Raw genomic sequence first — 15,513 nt, forward strand, 5'->3', positions numbered from 1 at the left:
AGTCACAAAGATAAACCATCAAACTGAAAATTTAAATCAAATATGAAACTAATGTTTGCCTGATTTCAGACATACCATCCTCTTCCTGTGGCCTTGTCTGGTCAGTGTTTTCGTCTGTTCTTTTACTATTTCTTTCTGCTAAGTTCTGGATGGCATAAAGGATGGACCGGATGGCAGTTTCCATTTTCTCTGCAAAATCTTCCACAAACCCTTCATCCAATATTTGGTTTCCTATTAAGTAAATGGTACAAATAAACAAAAACCCCGATCATTTGTGTCAGGAAACCATTGGCAATGCTTACTTGTTATTTTAACAAATGGTCACCTGTAAGCACCTACTATGGATCAGCCACTGTGCCAAGCTATGATGGATAAAAAGATGAATGAGACAAAGTCCCTGCCTAAGTAAAGCTACAAGGTTATAGTCTTATATTAAAACAATTTTGCTAAAAGAATGTAAAAAGTATGAAAGTAACAGTTTAGATGGTGTGTATAAACACTTAGTCAAATGCCACCATCAGCTTTCCAGTATAAGGGAGAACTGTCTGTAACAGCTGAGGGAGCCTGTGGTTTCTCCATTCACATGTGCTACAAAGAAAGTGACGTGACTGCAATCCAAAGACAAGGGACGAGTGTAGGAAAATAAGAGCTGTGGATCAAACCACACCTGTCTGTCTTAGAACCCTGGACAGATATGAAATAGTATGAAAGAGTATGTGTCTTTATTTTAGAATGAAATAGTATGTGTCTTTAGTATAATCTAGACTTTGTCTATAAGACATCATTCCTATGCTGGGCTTTTCCTCCCTTACTGAATAAAAGTCCTTACCTCCTTGGCTGCCTGACGTGAGAAGATGTGTCTCCCAGGTAGTAAAATCATCTGTGGCTTTACCGATTTCTCCTCTGACATATTTCAGGCTCTCAACTAATGCCATATGTTGGTCTGTTTGCTCAACCTCCATCCCTGGAAGAATGAACAAGGACTCTAGGCCTTGCAAATGAGCTGATACCTGGGACAGGCAACTCAGCCCAGAAGAGCAAACTTCAAAATCTTTCCTGCAACAACAGAAATGCCACAATGTTGAAAGGAAAGAGGTATTGCCACCTCCCCCTGCCACACACACAATCCTTCCTCCAACAACTAAAATGGAAGCAGAGCAAAACTCGCTGTATGTGAAATTGCTACATATATGCCACAAAGCACTATGCATGTCTGCTGAAAAATCGAGAACTGAAGTCCAAGTTCTTGCATAATTTTACCCATCACTACACTCTGAGCATGTACTCAAGCACACAGAGGAGAGCAGAGGCATAAGCACACTCACCAAGAATGAAAGAGTCTCTCACAGGACTGCTGCCTAATTCTGTCAATGTCAGTTTTCACTGTTTGAACGGTCTTCAGCATCTCTGTTAATTTCGAAGTTGACTGTTGCCAAAGCTGGTCCTGTTTCCGCATCCGGCAACCAGAGGGCAGCTGACTGCCAGGTACTGGGGATGGATAGCTCAGATCTGATGGGCTGAGGTCCGGCACTGCACTGGAAAGCTGCCCCGTGGTGAGCTCTGGTCCTTCCGGGCAGAGGATAGAAGGCTGACCCTGTGCCTGGGCATCACCTTGGCTTGGAGCTGACCCTGCGCCGGGGCAGCACTGGAAGAGCCAGGAGAGCTGCTCAAGCAGGATCTGGCTCTGCATGGCCAAGTGCTGCAGCCTCTCTGTCCACTGCTGCACGCCGTCCTGCGGGGGGAAGGCCACGGGGTAGACCAGTGGCTCTGTCAGCCTGCCCTGAATCTCCTGCACACAGCTGAGGAGGTTTCTGCGCAGAGAAAGCCATGGGAAAAACACAAGGCACCTTAGACTATGTCACCACGTTGTTTTTTAACAGTAAATTCATTCATTTCTAAAGCACGTATGGGCTTTTTCATTTTTTTTTTTTAAAAGGGGAGGTGGAGGATCCCTCCAATAGGTAAGAAGTCTATTCAAATGCCTTCCAAAGCATCTAGACACATCCTTCAATCTTTCACAAGCATAAAAACTTACTGCCTATCACCTGGCCCCTTACACCTCTCACATGCAAATCACTCCAATGCAATGATTTCAACCACTTTTCTAAAAGAACAACCTAGTTAATGTAATATACTTTGCTCAATAAGCCCTTATGAGTGGGCAGCAAATACCTAAAATTGAAGTGATTAATCTGGAAATACTACCTCTCAACATTCATTAGATGATGATAGACTTCCCAACTGTCCTCACCTTTTAAATATCTATTTCCTAGGAACATCCATGTATTGATGAGCAAATTGAAACTTTGTGATCCAAAAAGCCCAACAAACTGAAGCAGACTCAGATCTGATTTGTGCCGGGACTGGGATGGCCTATCCAGCCGGGATAGACTATCAGCCTCTGATGCCCTTTCTAGACCCAGTGCAGTTCAGCCATGGTGATATGTACTGTCTGGCTCAGCACTGAACTCATCTCCCAGACCCCTTCTCTTGAGAGGTACTCTCAGAACCAGGGGGCAGAGTCGCATCACCAAAAACCAGGAGTAACCCTACCCGTCTTTTCAGGTCTCAGATTTAATTTCACAACTGAGAGCAGCACATGCAGAAACCCTGAGCTGACCCCACGTAATTCTTGCTAACTCGGGCCACAAACCCAACTAATCCGCTGTTACCTGAGGAGGATCCACTGCTCAGTCAGCGTAGTCAGGGAGCGCCGCTGCCGGATAAGCATCTTCATCAAATGTGCCGAGAACCCTTTACACCGCTCGATGCTGCCCACGCCCACTTCCTGGCAGGGAGAGAAGGAAAGGTGCTGTGGGTGCTGCTGCCCAACTCCAGGGAAATAGTAGGTAGCCTTTGGTGTGCTGCACTCTAGAGGCATGAGCCACATTGATCCTTTGAGCACTGCTTCTCAAACTATACTCCCACAGATCACTGACATGCCACGAACAGAAGCTAGGTTTCACACCAAAATTGGGTATTAGTGGTCTTTTCTCATTTCATAAGGGGAAAAGATCTGAAGGTGGTATTCTGAATTTGAAGTTTATGTTTCATAATTTTCTTATGCATTTGGCCCTGTTGGCAAATGTAACAAAATTTATTATAAGATGCTCTCTAATTAGGCACAAAATCACACTGACTTGTATTGCAAGTTTAATGATATTCTGCCCTGGGATGACAGAGCTGGAGCTTCCCGGGCCCCGCAATTCTGAAGGGCTACCACTCTAACCTTGGCAGGAGCTGCTAGGGCTGTGCTAAGTCTGGCGTGTCGTGCAAGAGAACGATAAAAATACTTCTGGCACCCGTCCCACGAGGTCGAGATTTCTGTAAGCAGCCTGAAAAAAAGAAAAAAATTAAAACATTATTTACTTAATTAAAATCACTTATCCCACCCCAGATCCTAACGATTGAGATTGATATATTTAGCCACAACCAAAAGCTGAGAGTATGAACAGTTGTATTTCTATGAGGCACTCATGAGTCCTTTATGCAAAGGATATGTCATGTACTTAGCACGGAAAGTATAATGGGAAGATAAATTATGATGACCATATGGTTTCCTTAATGGGAACTTCGTAATTATCTTGGCAGAGGAGGCTAGGTCATAAATCCCAAGGCCTATAAGGGATGTCACATGATTAAGGAGAGCCAAGCAAAAAATGATACATGGCAATGACAGCTGACCTCCACGTGGGAGAACAGGGCTTGTTAGGGAGCACTGTGAACCGGAGAGCATGTGTTCTGTCAAAGGACGAGAGCCTACTTCTGACCACATGGGAATGCTAGCCCACCTGGCCAAATTCTCCTAAAAAATGGAAAATCCAGAATTTTTACAGAAAATTTGTACTGTTTACAATGTTGTGTTGAACTAGAATTTAAAGCACAAGAAGGCTACTAAGCAAATTAAACACAAATGTACGCAATACTCAGTTCACGCAAATCAGCATTTACAACCACCTCACCTTAGTTAATAGAGGCAGCTCTGTCTCAAGGATTCTAGGTTCTCAAATTCAAAAACATATTACAATTTATGAAAGGTTTATATTTGTAAAAGAGCCAAAACTGTGGCTATACTCTATTTTCACTTGCATATTCCAATGAAGTAAGGAGACCTCAGGAAAATCAAAGAACCAAAAAATAATGAAAGAGACAAAGACAAGCAAAGAGAAAGGAAAAAGAAGGGAGAAAATTAACACTTGATGAATGCTCACCAGGAGCCAGGCATGGGTCTAAATGCTATCTTTAGAGCAATGCTAGGAGAGAGGTATTGCCGTCCCCTTTGGCAAATGAGGACATGGAGGCTTGCATGACTGGCTCCATTTATAATTAAACAAACAAACCTGGAATCTGCCTCCTGAGTGCTGTTGACTATAGACAATGCGCTCCGGAGATCCAACGGGCGAAGATGAAGCATCTCTTGAGGGTTTTTTGAACGGGCCCAGGCAAGACCTTTACGATATGACAAACCTAGGAAATAAGTCGCACGTGTTTGAGTAAAGATGCTCAGGAGAGAGTGGATGTGCCCTGACCAGTTCCTGCCCTCGATGCCACTGTTACTCAAAGTCAAGTCCTCAGAACAGCATTGGCCAAGGAGCCAATTGGAAAGCAGATGCCCAGGCCCTGCACAACACCCATCGAAACAGAATCTACTTGTGCACTTTAACAAGATTCCCCAAGTGACTTGTACAAGCACTGAAGTTTGAGAAGCACTGCTCTCTGATCTTCTGATCCTGGAAGGGTGGGTGCTGTACAACATATGGTGATGAAAATAAAGAACACGATTTCTGAGAAATCTCATTACAAAACTGAAAATATTTGGAAATCACAAACAGTTCATCACACGATTTTGTATGTGTGAGACTGGAACTCTTAAAATGGCATTTTAAAACCTTGCTGGCCACCTTCTATTTCCCATTGTTTCCACTGTTACTAGAAAATTCCTTCAAATCACCAATCTCCCTAAAAGCTGGTGATAATACTCCATTGGGTTTCAAGTGAAAACCTTACCGGTTTTTGCAAGGTGCTTAAAGAGGTCTGCCAACGCTCGCTGCTTCTGCATGAGAATGTGCTTGGCTTCTGAACGCTGCTTCTCCTTCTCTGCGGAAGGCTCTACCTGTAAGCTCTGCAGCTCACTCACAGAGGAAATTACTTCACCTGGGGGGGAAACAGAATATGGAAATCCCCAGCCTCATTAATGTGCTACAAGAACCCCAAGACCAAGGACATTTTGGGTGATGAGGTTCAGATGTTATTTTTATATCCTGCATGACAACAGAAAAATAAAAACATATGGGATTTCATTTTTTTTGACAACTAACAACTCAAAAGTAGTTCTTTTTTTAGGGGTTTTATAATCACGCAAAAAGCACTTACTGAGGAACAACTGTGTGCAGTAATTGATAATAGGAATTTAAATAATCGGAAGTGCATTTCCTGTAAATATGAACACACAGAACTCCTACTCTGTACCTGCTCCTCCGTAGACAATGTGTTCAGTTGCACAACTCCAGAAGCACTTATTTGTAGCTGCTCAGAGAGGTCTGTCTCTTTCTAAAGGCCAGTCAGCTAAAGAGTGGACTTGCCGACAGGACTTGAACCCTGGCCCAACCAACTCCACAAAGCCCAAGTTCTTTCTCCAGCACCATGCTGCCTTCCAGAATACCAAGGGGTACCTGCAATAGGCACCTGCCACAAAACAATGTTTGGGCTGACTGTATCCTCCCAGATGCATGTTGAAGTCCTAACCCCATAGAACACCAGAATGTGACTATTTTTGGAGCCAGGGCCTATAAAGAGGTAATTAAAGTAAAATGAGGTCAATGGGTGGTCCTAATCGAGTATAAGTGGTGCTCTTAGAAGAGACTAGAACACAGATATACACAGGGGTAAGACAGTATGAAGACACAGTGAGAAAACAGCCATGTATAAGCCAAGGTGAGAGGACTCAGAAGAAGCCAAACACTTCTTGGATTTTTAACCTCCAGAACTGTGAGAAAATTAACCTGTTGTTTAAGCCGCCCAATATGTAGCACTTTGTTAACGCAGCCCTAGCAGACTAACACAGGCAGTTTGAACTTCCAGGTGAGGGCAAGTGCACCACATGCAATCCCTTGGCACCACATAGGAAGTGGAGGGGAGAATGCTTTGCATCACACAGATCGGGTGCCCTATCCAGAAGATGCATATGGGACCTGTATTCTATAGACCCTTATCATGAGGCTAAGGGAGAAAAGTCATCTTGAGCAATAATAATAGGCTATTATTCTAATAAGTTTTCAAAATAAGGAGCTCCCTGAAATTAAAACATAACCTAATTAAAGAAGGACCAGCCTCACTCTACCACCATACACATTGGGGGAGTGGTAAAGGGCTGCCAAGCATCCAACCAGCCTACTAAATGCTGGATTACTCTCCCTAGCCGCTGTTATACTACTGAGCAAATCTTGGCTCTGAAGAGATGAAACTGCCATTCCACTCTGACGTGAAGAAAGCAAGAAGGCTGTGGGTGAATCTTCCTTTTTCTTTAACTCAAGAGACAGAATATTGAGGGGCAGGGACAACTTCCAAACTCTGGGAAATCCATCTCTGTGACCCTCTACTCATGGCCACAACCAACAGGATCAGATACAGACAAGGATGCTGTAAAATGGCCTAACAGCTATAAAATGGCATAACAGCACTAGTTTAGATTAGAGAACAAGAGGAAAATTGAAGGTTTGTGTCATTTCATTTGGCTCCTATATCTGGGCTCGGCTGGTTTTTAGCCCACTTGTTTATTCAATTAACTCTCAACAGTATTCAAGATGTCAAAAAAGGGCATAGGTGACAGATTCCCAGCGCACCTGGGCCACTGGGAAAAACAGAGAGAGCAAACCCAACCCTGGCCCCTGGCTGCAGGAACCCACCCGTGAACTGATCGAGGCCGTCCACGAGATGAGGGAGGCGGCTTTCCTTCATGAGCATCAGGCACATCTTCCTCATTCGTTTCGTGAGCTTCGGCAAGCGATACAGAAGCTCACCCTCCGAGGGGAAAGGAGCTCCCTGACATTGTTCTGGAACTGTGGCCTATGAGACAGAACATGGGTTGGTTTTCCTGCTAAGAACACAAGTAATAGCACTAACCTGCTCAGGCACTAAATGTAAGTGCTGTACCTTCCACACACACACTTAGCTCAGCAAATATTAAACTCTCTTTTGAAGTCTCACAGGAACAAATGTAGCATAACCGAAATTAAAATAGGCATGAACTGTGGATATTTAGAAAACTGTACTGCTGTTCCATGAGTCAGAGCAGTAAAGGACCCCAACCCACCTCTGGCAACAACAGTGCCAGCCATAGGAGACTCTGGTTCTGATCTCTGGATGCAGCAGGATGAATATGCATGCTGCCTTTGAGGTGCTGTGCTGCCCAGCAAGGCTAAACTGATCTGCCAAATCCTATTTCTACTGCCATTCCTCCTGGCCTGCCACTTCCAGTTCAAATATCAAGAACTCAGATAGCAGATGAAGAGGAAAGCTTTTTTTCATTATTTTCATTATTTTCATTATTTTCCCTCCTAAGAATCCCTGAAATCCCTGTTATCATTAATAGCATATCAAAGTTTTAGATCAGCATGACAGCCTGAGAAGGGGTGGTAGGGAAAGCAGTGAGCTGACAAATTTAAAAAAAGAAAAGAAAAAGAAAAGAACACCTGGCAACCATCTTATCTGTAGTCATATCATGACTATATAGCCATATCATGACTATATGCTCAATTTCTGAAGAACTCCATTGCTCCCTCTATGGATCCAGGGTGGGAAGTACAGTAAGAAGGCAAAAGTGATTCCTCTCTTGAGGCATGCTCTCCTCCCCAAATCCTGGATCTCCCTACAACCGAGGATAGAAAGCAGGAACACCCATCCTGTAATAGACCTATTCACTCAAAGTCTCTATGACTAATACATTTTCAAGAATTTTGCAAGCCACCACTTAACTATTGGTGCTTGAAATTGGCCACAGTGAGAGTATTTACACCATGGTCATCAACAACCACTATCAACTAGCACATCACTGCATACATTCACGCCTGGTGCGGCAGCTTCAATATTAGCACCCAAAGGCACCTCCAATGGCATATTCCTACAACGATGCTTCGAATTTTTTGTCTAGGTAAATGAAATGGTCACAAGTAAGCACACTTATTTATCTTAGGCTAGCATTAAGATTTCAGCATCAGAATCCTGGCTTTTTGTCTTATTCTGTAGTGAAGTCAGACAGACATACAAATGTTAAATACATCCAAAGAGCAAGAATTTAAAGGTATTTCCTCACCTAATTCTAAGAACACTCCTTATACAGAAAACAGAAATGCCATCTGACTGGCCTAGGAATTCCTCAAGCTAGTACCTGTGCAGTTGCTGGCCGGGCTAGCAGGGTCTCCCTCAGAGCCTTGTTCAGATTCTGAATGGGAGATGCTTCACTTGTGGCTGCTCCTGTTGGCTGCGACAAAAAGTCAGGCTGTTCCTCCTTGTCACTCTCCACCAGGGATGACTGGCAGGGTTCACTGAGGACAGCTTCAAATTTCTTCATGAATTTAAAGAGGGTCCTGGCCCCAGGTAATAACAGAGATGAGGAGGGAAAAATGGATGGAAGTCAGGAAATGTAAAAATAACATCATATTATGTACACATATAACTTACCTTTTGTATACAATGAGTTCCATTAGCTACTCACAATCATCTTATATTTTAAAAGAATAATTATGAAAAGTATTGTCATCTCCCTTCTCTAGGAGAAAAAACTAAAGCCAGAAATTGTGGGATCACTTTACTCAAGGTAAAACAGCTGGTGGGTGGCAGAATTCAACCTTTCATAGCACACAGGCTGCTTTACCTCAAGGCACACCAATCCAGCCTGCAGGTAGACCAGGCTTTGGGTGGTAGGGGATGGTGTTGAAAAGCCACACCAAAATAATCTTGTGTTTTATAATAATAATTTCAGGCAGCACTAAGTCAGGCCTTTATAGCAATGTAATCTTGCTGCCTATCATTCACAAATTCTGAGCTTTAGTCACCCTTAGTTTTAAAAGATGAGTTACCTGTGTGTCTTTTCCACAGATTGTTTAATGGACCAGAAGCTGACATCATTCCACTTGGATATCTTAACAAATTCCTGTAAAATAAATGAAGCTCAAGGATGGTTTTATAAACCTAGTATCATTCTCATTCTGTTTTTTAAGATCATCTGTTTGCCAAAGACCAGAACCCACTCCATCCAAACTTAGGGCTGTATCAGTGAACAAAACACATCTAAAAAAGGAACCATGTTTGTCTCAAAGGAATGAAAAGGACTACTGCCACAATCAAAAGGTCACCTGATATGTACTCTGGCTCATATGAGGGTTGGTTCCACCACCATTAAAAGTATAAAAGAGAGAGGGTACTCATGCCTGGCCAGTGTGGCTCAAGAGGCCGTGGGTTTGATTACGGGTAGGGTATATGCATGGCTTGTGGGCTCAATCTCCAGCAGGGGGCATACAGGAGGCAGCAGACTGATACTAATGTTTCACTCTGACCAATGTTTCTATCTATCCCTTCCTCTCTAAAATAATTAAACACTTAAAAAAAAAAAGGGGGGGGGGGTCCCTCCTTACCCTGTGGCACCTCTAGGCACATGGACAGTGCTCCTCTGAGCTGGCAGATCAGCCGGGTAAGCACTAACAGACACCTGAGGCAATTCTCCTAAGGAGTTTTTGATGGATTACTCCACTGGCCCCTCACAAACTGAGCTAGGTCACAATGGAACCAATGCCACAGGGTGTAAATCTTGCCATCCTACTGAACAGTTGCAATGCTCTCCTCCATTCCCCAGAGCCCCTGCCTCATTGTTAAACAGATGAAAGAACGGAACTAAATAAAAACAATTTGCTGATTTTGCTCTCCCAAGAGTGATCATGACAGTTGTTCATCTTACTTTAAGTTCTTTTTCTAGGGGGGAACGAAGTTCCACAATTTTGGCCTGGACCCGGTCAAAGAATTGCTTGTAATAATGGTACAAATTCCACAGAACACTGCAAAGTGAATCTGGAAGAAATAAAAAGGAAACAAAAACACCACACTTGCTACATGTGCTATGGCTCCACCATGTGCTATGGTGTCACATTTCAGAGATGTGCCTTCCTCATTCCTCTTTAGGTCGTAAGTTTACAATGTGTTTCATAGGCTTAGCAGGGAGCCTAACTGAATTTAGCAGTTCCCATCAGAGAGGCAGGCTGTCAACAACTACCCTTTTTTCCATTTCAGCTTGTACTTCTTGTTGCACTATTTCTTAAAGATGGTGTACTCAGACATTCTGCTAAATTTAATTTCAAACGCTTTATCTAAATCTTATTGTAAAGTCAGCAGAAACTGAGCCTGTTTTAAAAGGTGGCATATTAAGAGGCTCACCTTGACTGCTCATTCACATACACTCTATACTCATTTTACAGTGAGTGTTATCCAAGTTGCTGCAGTCAGGGGAAAGTAACTGACAGTAGGAGTTTTGTGTGCAGGTGCTTAATGAGTGGCATTGTTCTCATTACATCAAAGAACCTAACAATGGCCTGGATCAAGCAGAAGCTCAGCAGGACATACCCACTGTCTAGACAGAAAGGCGTGCTGCCTCAGCCTGCCAGTTTGAGCCTGAGCTCTGCACCTGGCAGGTTACCTCTGCCAGAGTTCAGCAGTCAGCGCTTCACTGATAACCAGCCTGTACTTTACTTTGAATGTTTATCTCTACATCTACTGTGTATCACATTAAAGTAAAAGATGACTAGAAGTTTAAAACCTGGTATGCAATAAGATACCTGTATCATGAGGAGAATTCAAAGTCTAACCCATTTTAACATTGCAGCATAAAAGTAAAGGAAAAAAAAAGGTGTCTCCTTACCTTTTCCTTCAACTTGTGGCATCAGCAACACATGACAATGGAAAACCAGTAACATCTGAAGGCGTACATGGAATTCTCCCAGTGAGGATCCTTCAATAAATGCTTGTAATGTGCTGACCAGCAACATCAGGGTCATCTGTTTGTCATCTGTAGAGATTCAAAGAGGAAAACATACAACTGCCTGCAACCATCGCTCCCTATTCATAAAATGCACGCAGTCTACTAGGGGACCCACTGAGGGATGGCAGTCAAGTAGAGATCACAATCACAAGGAAGCTTTGAAGCAAGGATTGCAGCTAAATTCCAAGCTGATGTACAAAGTTGCACTCAAGATGTGTATTAAATGCACTCCCAGCAAATTATGAAACTGAATTATGAGATGCTCACTGTAAGTATGAAATGAAACACTTTTAAGCTCAAGCACATTAACTGCTACCTACCAAGAAAGCATCATTCATTTTGACTTGTTTCATGGACATTGAGCCTAAGGAAACCTTATCTTATGATTAACTCTCTACTTTCGGGAAAAAGTCATTTAACCCTCTCTGACTTTTGTCATTAAGAGAAGAACTACACGTCTTTCTTGGCTGACCGCTCAGAAATACCATGAGGTCAAATGACGCTTCCTATGTGAAAGCAGTGGCAGGAGGGGACATGGGTGCAGGTAAATCCCACACTTTGCAGCTCTCTGAGTTTAGCTTGAGCCCTCTGAATAAGCAGGCACTGTCTGACAGGTGTTACCTTCCTGTTCTTCTGTTTGTTCCTGCATGTGCTTCTCAAGCATCTGATAGATGGAGAACCAGTGCTTGGTGGATTTCTCAGTGTGGCGCTTCATGGTATTATCCAAACTCATAGACCAGCAGCTGAAACATGAGAGAAGAGGCCAAGGTCACATTTAAGGAAATCCATTTGAAATATCCAGAACAACAGAAGCAGCAGCTACATGAAGATGGAGAAGGCTCCAAGTTTGCTGCCTCAGGATGGTATGCTGTCACCTGGTCTCTATAAGGTCGTTCTAATGCCCAGCTTTTAATGATGTGATTAATGGCTGAAAGCATATTCTCTAACTGTTCTCTAGCTGTACTATACAAACAAGAAGAAACGAACACTCATGTCCCTGAGACACAGTCAGGAAGTGAAGGGAAGTGACAAATGTATCACTTACTTCAGTTCCAGTTTACGCCAACGAATGATCATCTGACTGACCAAATCCAGGTGTTTCCGCAGAGAGAGAGCTCGACTTGCATTCTCCTCCCAATCCTACAGAAACAAAAATAAGAGCTATTATGGCCATTAATCAATCTCCTCACCACCTCCTCCCTCAAGAACATCCTGGGCTTTTCCTGTGTAAACACCACTGGGTCCTTCAACAACTCGTATGCTGATTTACCAAGGCCCATGAGTTTATATCCAGCTTCCAGTTCTTTCTGGTAACCTGACAGAACCCCAGCAGAGCCAAGATTAGAGGCAGACAAAAAGCACAGATTTGGAGACCTGGGCAGGAATTCCTGTTGTTAGCCCATGACCCCTGCAAGGTTCAGGGCCCTAATCTGACAACCAGGGAAACACCAGTACCACCCTGTGAGAGGACTGAGGGGGGAGAGTGTGTGAAGACACTAAGTCAATCTGAAGGCCCACCTAGAAGTCCTGCCCAGAAACCCTCAGTGTCCATGGACGCTGCATCCCACCGAGAACAGGTGAGGTAGGTAGGTCCCTTACATGCCTCACAGAGGTAATGGTTTCCCTTGCAATGCCATTAAAAAAAAAACAAGGTTTATCCTTCTCCAACCCAGACTGCAAGTTTCAGTCCCTCTAACACTAATGGTGCCACAAGATACTTTTTCTTTTCCAATTGATTACAAACTAAAATGAGGAGGAGAGGGGGAATCATTATACCTGTGCCTTTGCCAGAAGGATCTCTAACCCATTCAGGAACTTGGAGATGGGACTGGAAAGTGGGAAACTACGAATTCTGTCCATTACAACCATCAGCTGCAGGGAGAAAAAGAATTGGGGTTACTTCAGTGTAAATATCAATCATCCAAAGTCTCAGGGTACTGCAAAGAGACCTCCACAGAAGTTTCCTGCAGGGATGGCGAAAGGACACATCCTCCGTGCCCTCTCCGCACCACCCACCCTACCTGCATAAGCGCTGGATGTTCGGGCCAATCCTGCAGCAGCCGAATGACAGCCTCTGAGAAACCCTGAAGCACAGGTTGACAAAGCCGTGCTTCTGGAACGTTGGGGTGCTGGTAGAAATCGTAGGGTCCATCTGGCTTCACTATCAGGTCTGTCGTCGCCTCCCCAAAGAGAGTGTTATGGGAGAGGGTGCAGGCCAAAAGCTGGCTGCCCAAGAGTTGGTCAGTCAGTTCAACACCTGTGAAGTTAACGTCATAGTAAAGTCAGTGGACTCAGTAATTTCAAAAGTAAGTTAAAAAGATGCTATAAACATGCTAGAAAATAATGAACTAATGAAGCTGACACTTCACTGCCATTTGCAACCAAAGCAACATAGGCCTAGAGGACTGTGACCTACTACTACTGCTGCAGCTACAAAACTATGCTAAGTTCCTAGGTTATATCCGAAGAACTTGGATATGACCTAAGTGAATCAAGAATCTGGCTTGATGGATTCAGAATCAGAGTTTCTGTAGCCGTTCTCAGTAGATATAAATGAAATTTAAGGCCTCCTTCCTATTTGCATAGAATAACTCATGAGGTCATGGAGAAAACTGCATCAAACCATATTCAGTGAGATTAATTTCTGAGTTCCCAGAAATACATGTTATCATTTGAAAAGCACTGAAGCTATTAGAAGAAATAATATTGAAGAACAAGACCATTTAAACTAAGTCCACACCCTTATTTTGTTAATCCCTTAAACCCAAAGCATTCAAATGATGAAAATCCATCTTTATCACAGAATTTTAAGCCTTTTTTTTTTTGAGTCAGCTTAAGTCTTTTAAACTAAGAAAATTATATTAATAATGAAAAATATATCTAGTTTTTTTTAAAAAAAAAACAACAACTCTACACTCTTCTCCACAGTAGCTGCACCAGTCTGCAATCCCACCAGCAGTGCACAGGGTTTCTTTTTCTCCACATCCTTGCCAGCACTTGACATTTGTTGATGATGGCCATTCTGACAGGTGTGAGATGGTACCTCATTGTCATTTTGATTTGCATCTCTCAGATGATTAGTGACATTGAGCATGTTTTCATATGTCTCTTGGCCTTCTTTATGTCCTCTTTTGAAAAGTACGTATTTGGATCTGTTGCTCATTTTTATATTGGAATTTTTATCTTCCTTTTGTTAAATTGTACAAGTTTTCTGTAAATTTTGGAGATTAGGCCCTTATAGAACATTGACAAATATGTTCTCCCATGCAGTAGGCTTTCTTGTTGTTTTGTAGATGCTTTCTTTTGCTGTGTAGAAACTTTTTATTTTGGTGTAGTCCCATTGATTTATTTTCTCTCTAGTTTCCACTGCCCTAAGAGAGATATCAGTGAAGATATTACTTCGGCATATGTCTGAGATTTGCTGCCTGTGGATTCCTCTAATATTTTTATGGCTTCCTATCTTACATTTAAGTTCTTTATCCATTTTGAGTTTATTTATGTGTATGGTGTAAGATGGTGGTCTAATTTGATTTTATTTTTTTGCATGTATCTTTCCAATTTTCCCAACACCATTTATTGAAGAGACTGTCTTGAGACACAGTGATCCCACTTCTAGGAATATATCCCAAGAAACTATTGTAGAAACACCAATCAGAAAGGATGTATGCACCCCTATGTTCATAGCAGCACCATTTACAATAGCTAAGATTTGGAAACAGCCTAAGTGCCCATCAGCAGATGAGTGGATTAGAAAACTATGGTACATCTACACAATGGAATACTACACTGCTGTAAAAAGGAACTCCTACCATTTGCAACAACACGGATGGATCTAGAGAGCATTATGCTAAGCGAAATAAGTCAGAGAAAGATATAATAAATATCAGCCGAAACCGGTTTGGCTCAGTGGCAGAGTGTCTGTCTGCGGACTGAAGGGTTCCGGGTTCGATTCCAGTCAAGGGCATGTACCTTGGTTGCGGGCACATCCCTAGTAGGGGGTGTGCAAGAGGCAGCTGATTGATGTTTCTCTCTCACTGACGTTTCTAGCTCTCTATCTCTCTCCCTTCCTCTCTGTAAAAAATAAAATATATTATAAAAAAAAAAAAAAGATAAATATCACATGATCTCACTCATTCGTGGAATATAATGAACAACATAAACTGATGAACAGAAATAGATCTAGAGACAGAGAAGCATCGATAAGACCATTGAACCTCAGAGGGAGGGTAGAGGAGGGTAGGGACGAAAAAGGAGAGATCAACCGAAGGACTTGTATACATGCATACTAGAATAAGCATAACCAATGGACACAGACACTAGGGGAGTGAGGGTGGGGCCAATGAAGGCATAAGGACACATATGTAATACCTTAATCAATAAAAGAAAAACATTTTTTTTTAAATCTAGGAAAAACAGGGAGGTAATGGTTCCAGAAGTAGCAATGATATCTATTCATTTTGGTTTCCCAAGAATATAACAAAGTAAAC

The 15,513-nt window shown here is 42.7% G+C and overlaps 1 protein-coding gene across 3 annotated transcripts in view; it reads right to left on the bottom strand.

Annotated features, from left to right (window-relative positions):
* MDN1 (midasin AAA ATPase 1) overlaps nucleotides 1-15,513 on the bottom strand; it is a 141,982-nt gene that overhangs the window by 28,993 nt on the left and 97,476 nt on the right. For all 3 annotated transcript variants that reach the window (XM_084890422.1, XM_084890421.1, XM_084890420.1), the window contains exons 66-81: nucleotides 13,048-13,283; nucleotides 12,803-12,898; nucleotides 12,072-12,166; nucleotides 11,648-11,769; nucleotides 10,907-11,053; nucleotides 9,953-10,062; nucleotides 9,078-9,151; nucleotides 8,387-8,585; nucleotides 6,906-7,065; nucleotides 5,008-5,154; nucleotides 4,341-4,467; nucleotides 3,230-3,335; nucleotides 2,673-2,788; nucleotides 1,326-1,811; nucleotides 830-1,056; nucleotides 76-231 (exon numbers count right to left, since the gene is read on the bottom strand). In XM_084890422.1, the coding sequence (XP_084746548.1) occupies nucleotides 76-231; nucleotides 830-1,056; nucleotides 1,326-1,811; nucleotides 2,673-2,788; nucleotides 3,230-3,335; nucleotides 4,341-4,467; nucleotides 5,008-5,154; nucleotides 6,906-7,065; nucleotides 8,387-8,585; nucleotides 9,078-9,151; nucleotides 9,953-10,062; nucleotides 10,907-11,053; nucleotides 11,648-11,769; nucleotides 12,072-12,166; nucleotides 12,803-12,898; nucleotides 13,048-13,283 (2,604 nt within the window). The remainder of the gene's footprint in view (nucleotides 1-75; nucleotides 232-829; nucleotides 1,057-1,325; nucleotides 1,812-2,672; nucleotides 2,789-3,229; nucleotides 3,336-4,340; nucleotides 4,468-5,007; nucleotides 5,155-6,905; nucleotides 7,066-8,386; nucleotides 8,586-9,077; nucleotides 9,152-9,952; nucleotides 10,063-10,906; nucleotides 11,054-11,647; nucleotides 11,770-12,071; nucleotides 12,167-12,802; nucleotides 12,899-13,047; nucleotides 13,284-15,513) is intronic.

This window comes from Pipistrellus hanaki (genome assembly GCF_964339955.1).
Source record: "Pipistrellus hanaki genome assembly, chromosome: 7".
Lineage (NCBI taxonomy): Eukaryota > Metazoa > Chordata > Mammalia > Chiroptera > Vespertilionidae > Pipistrellus > Pipistrellus hanaki.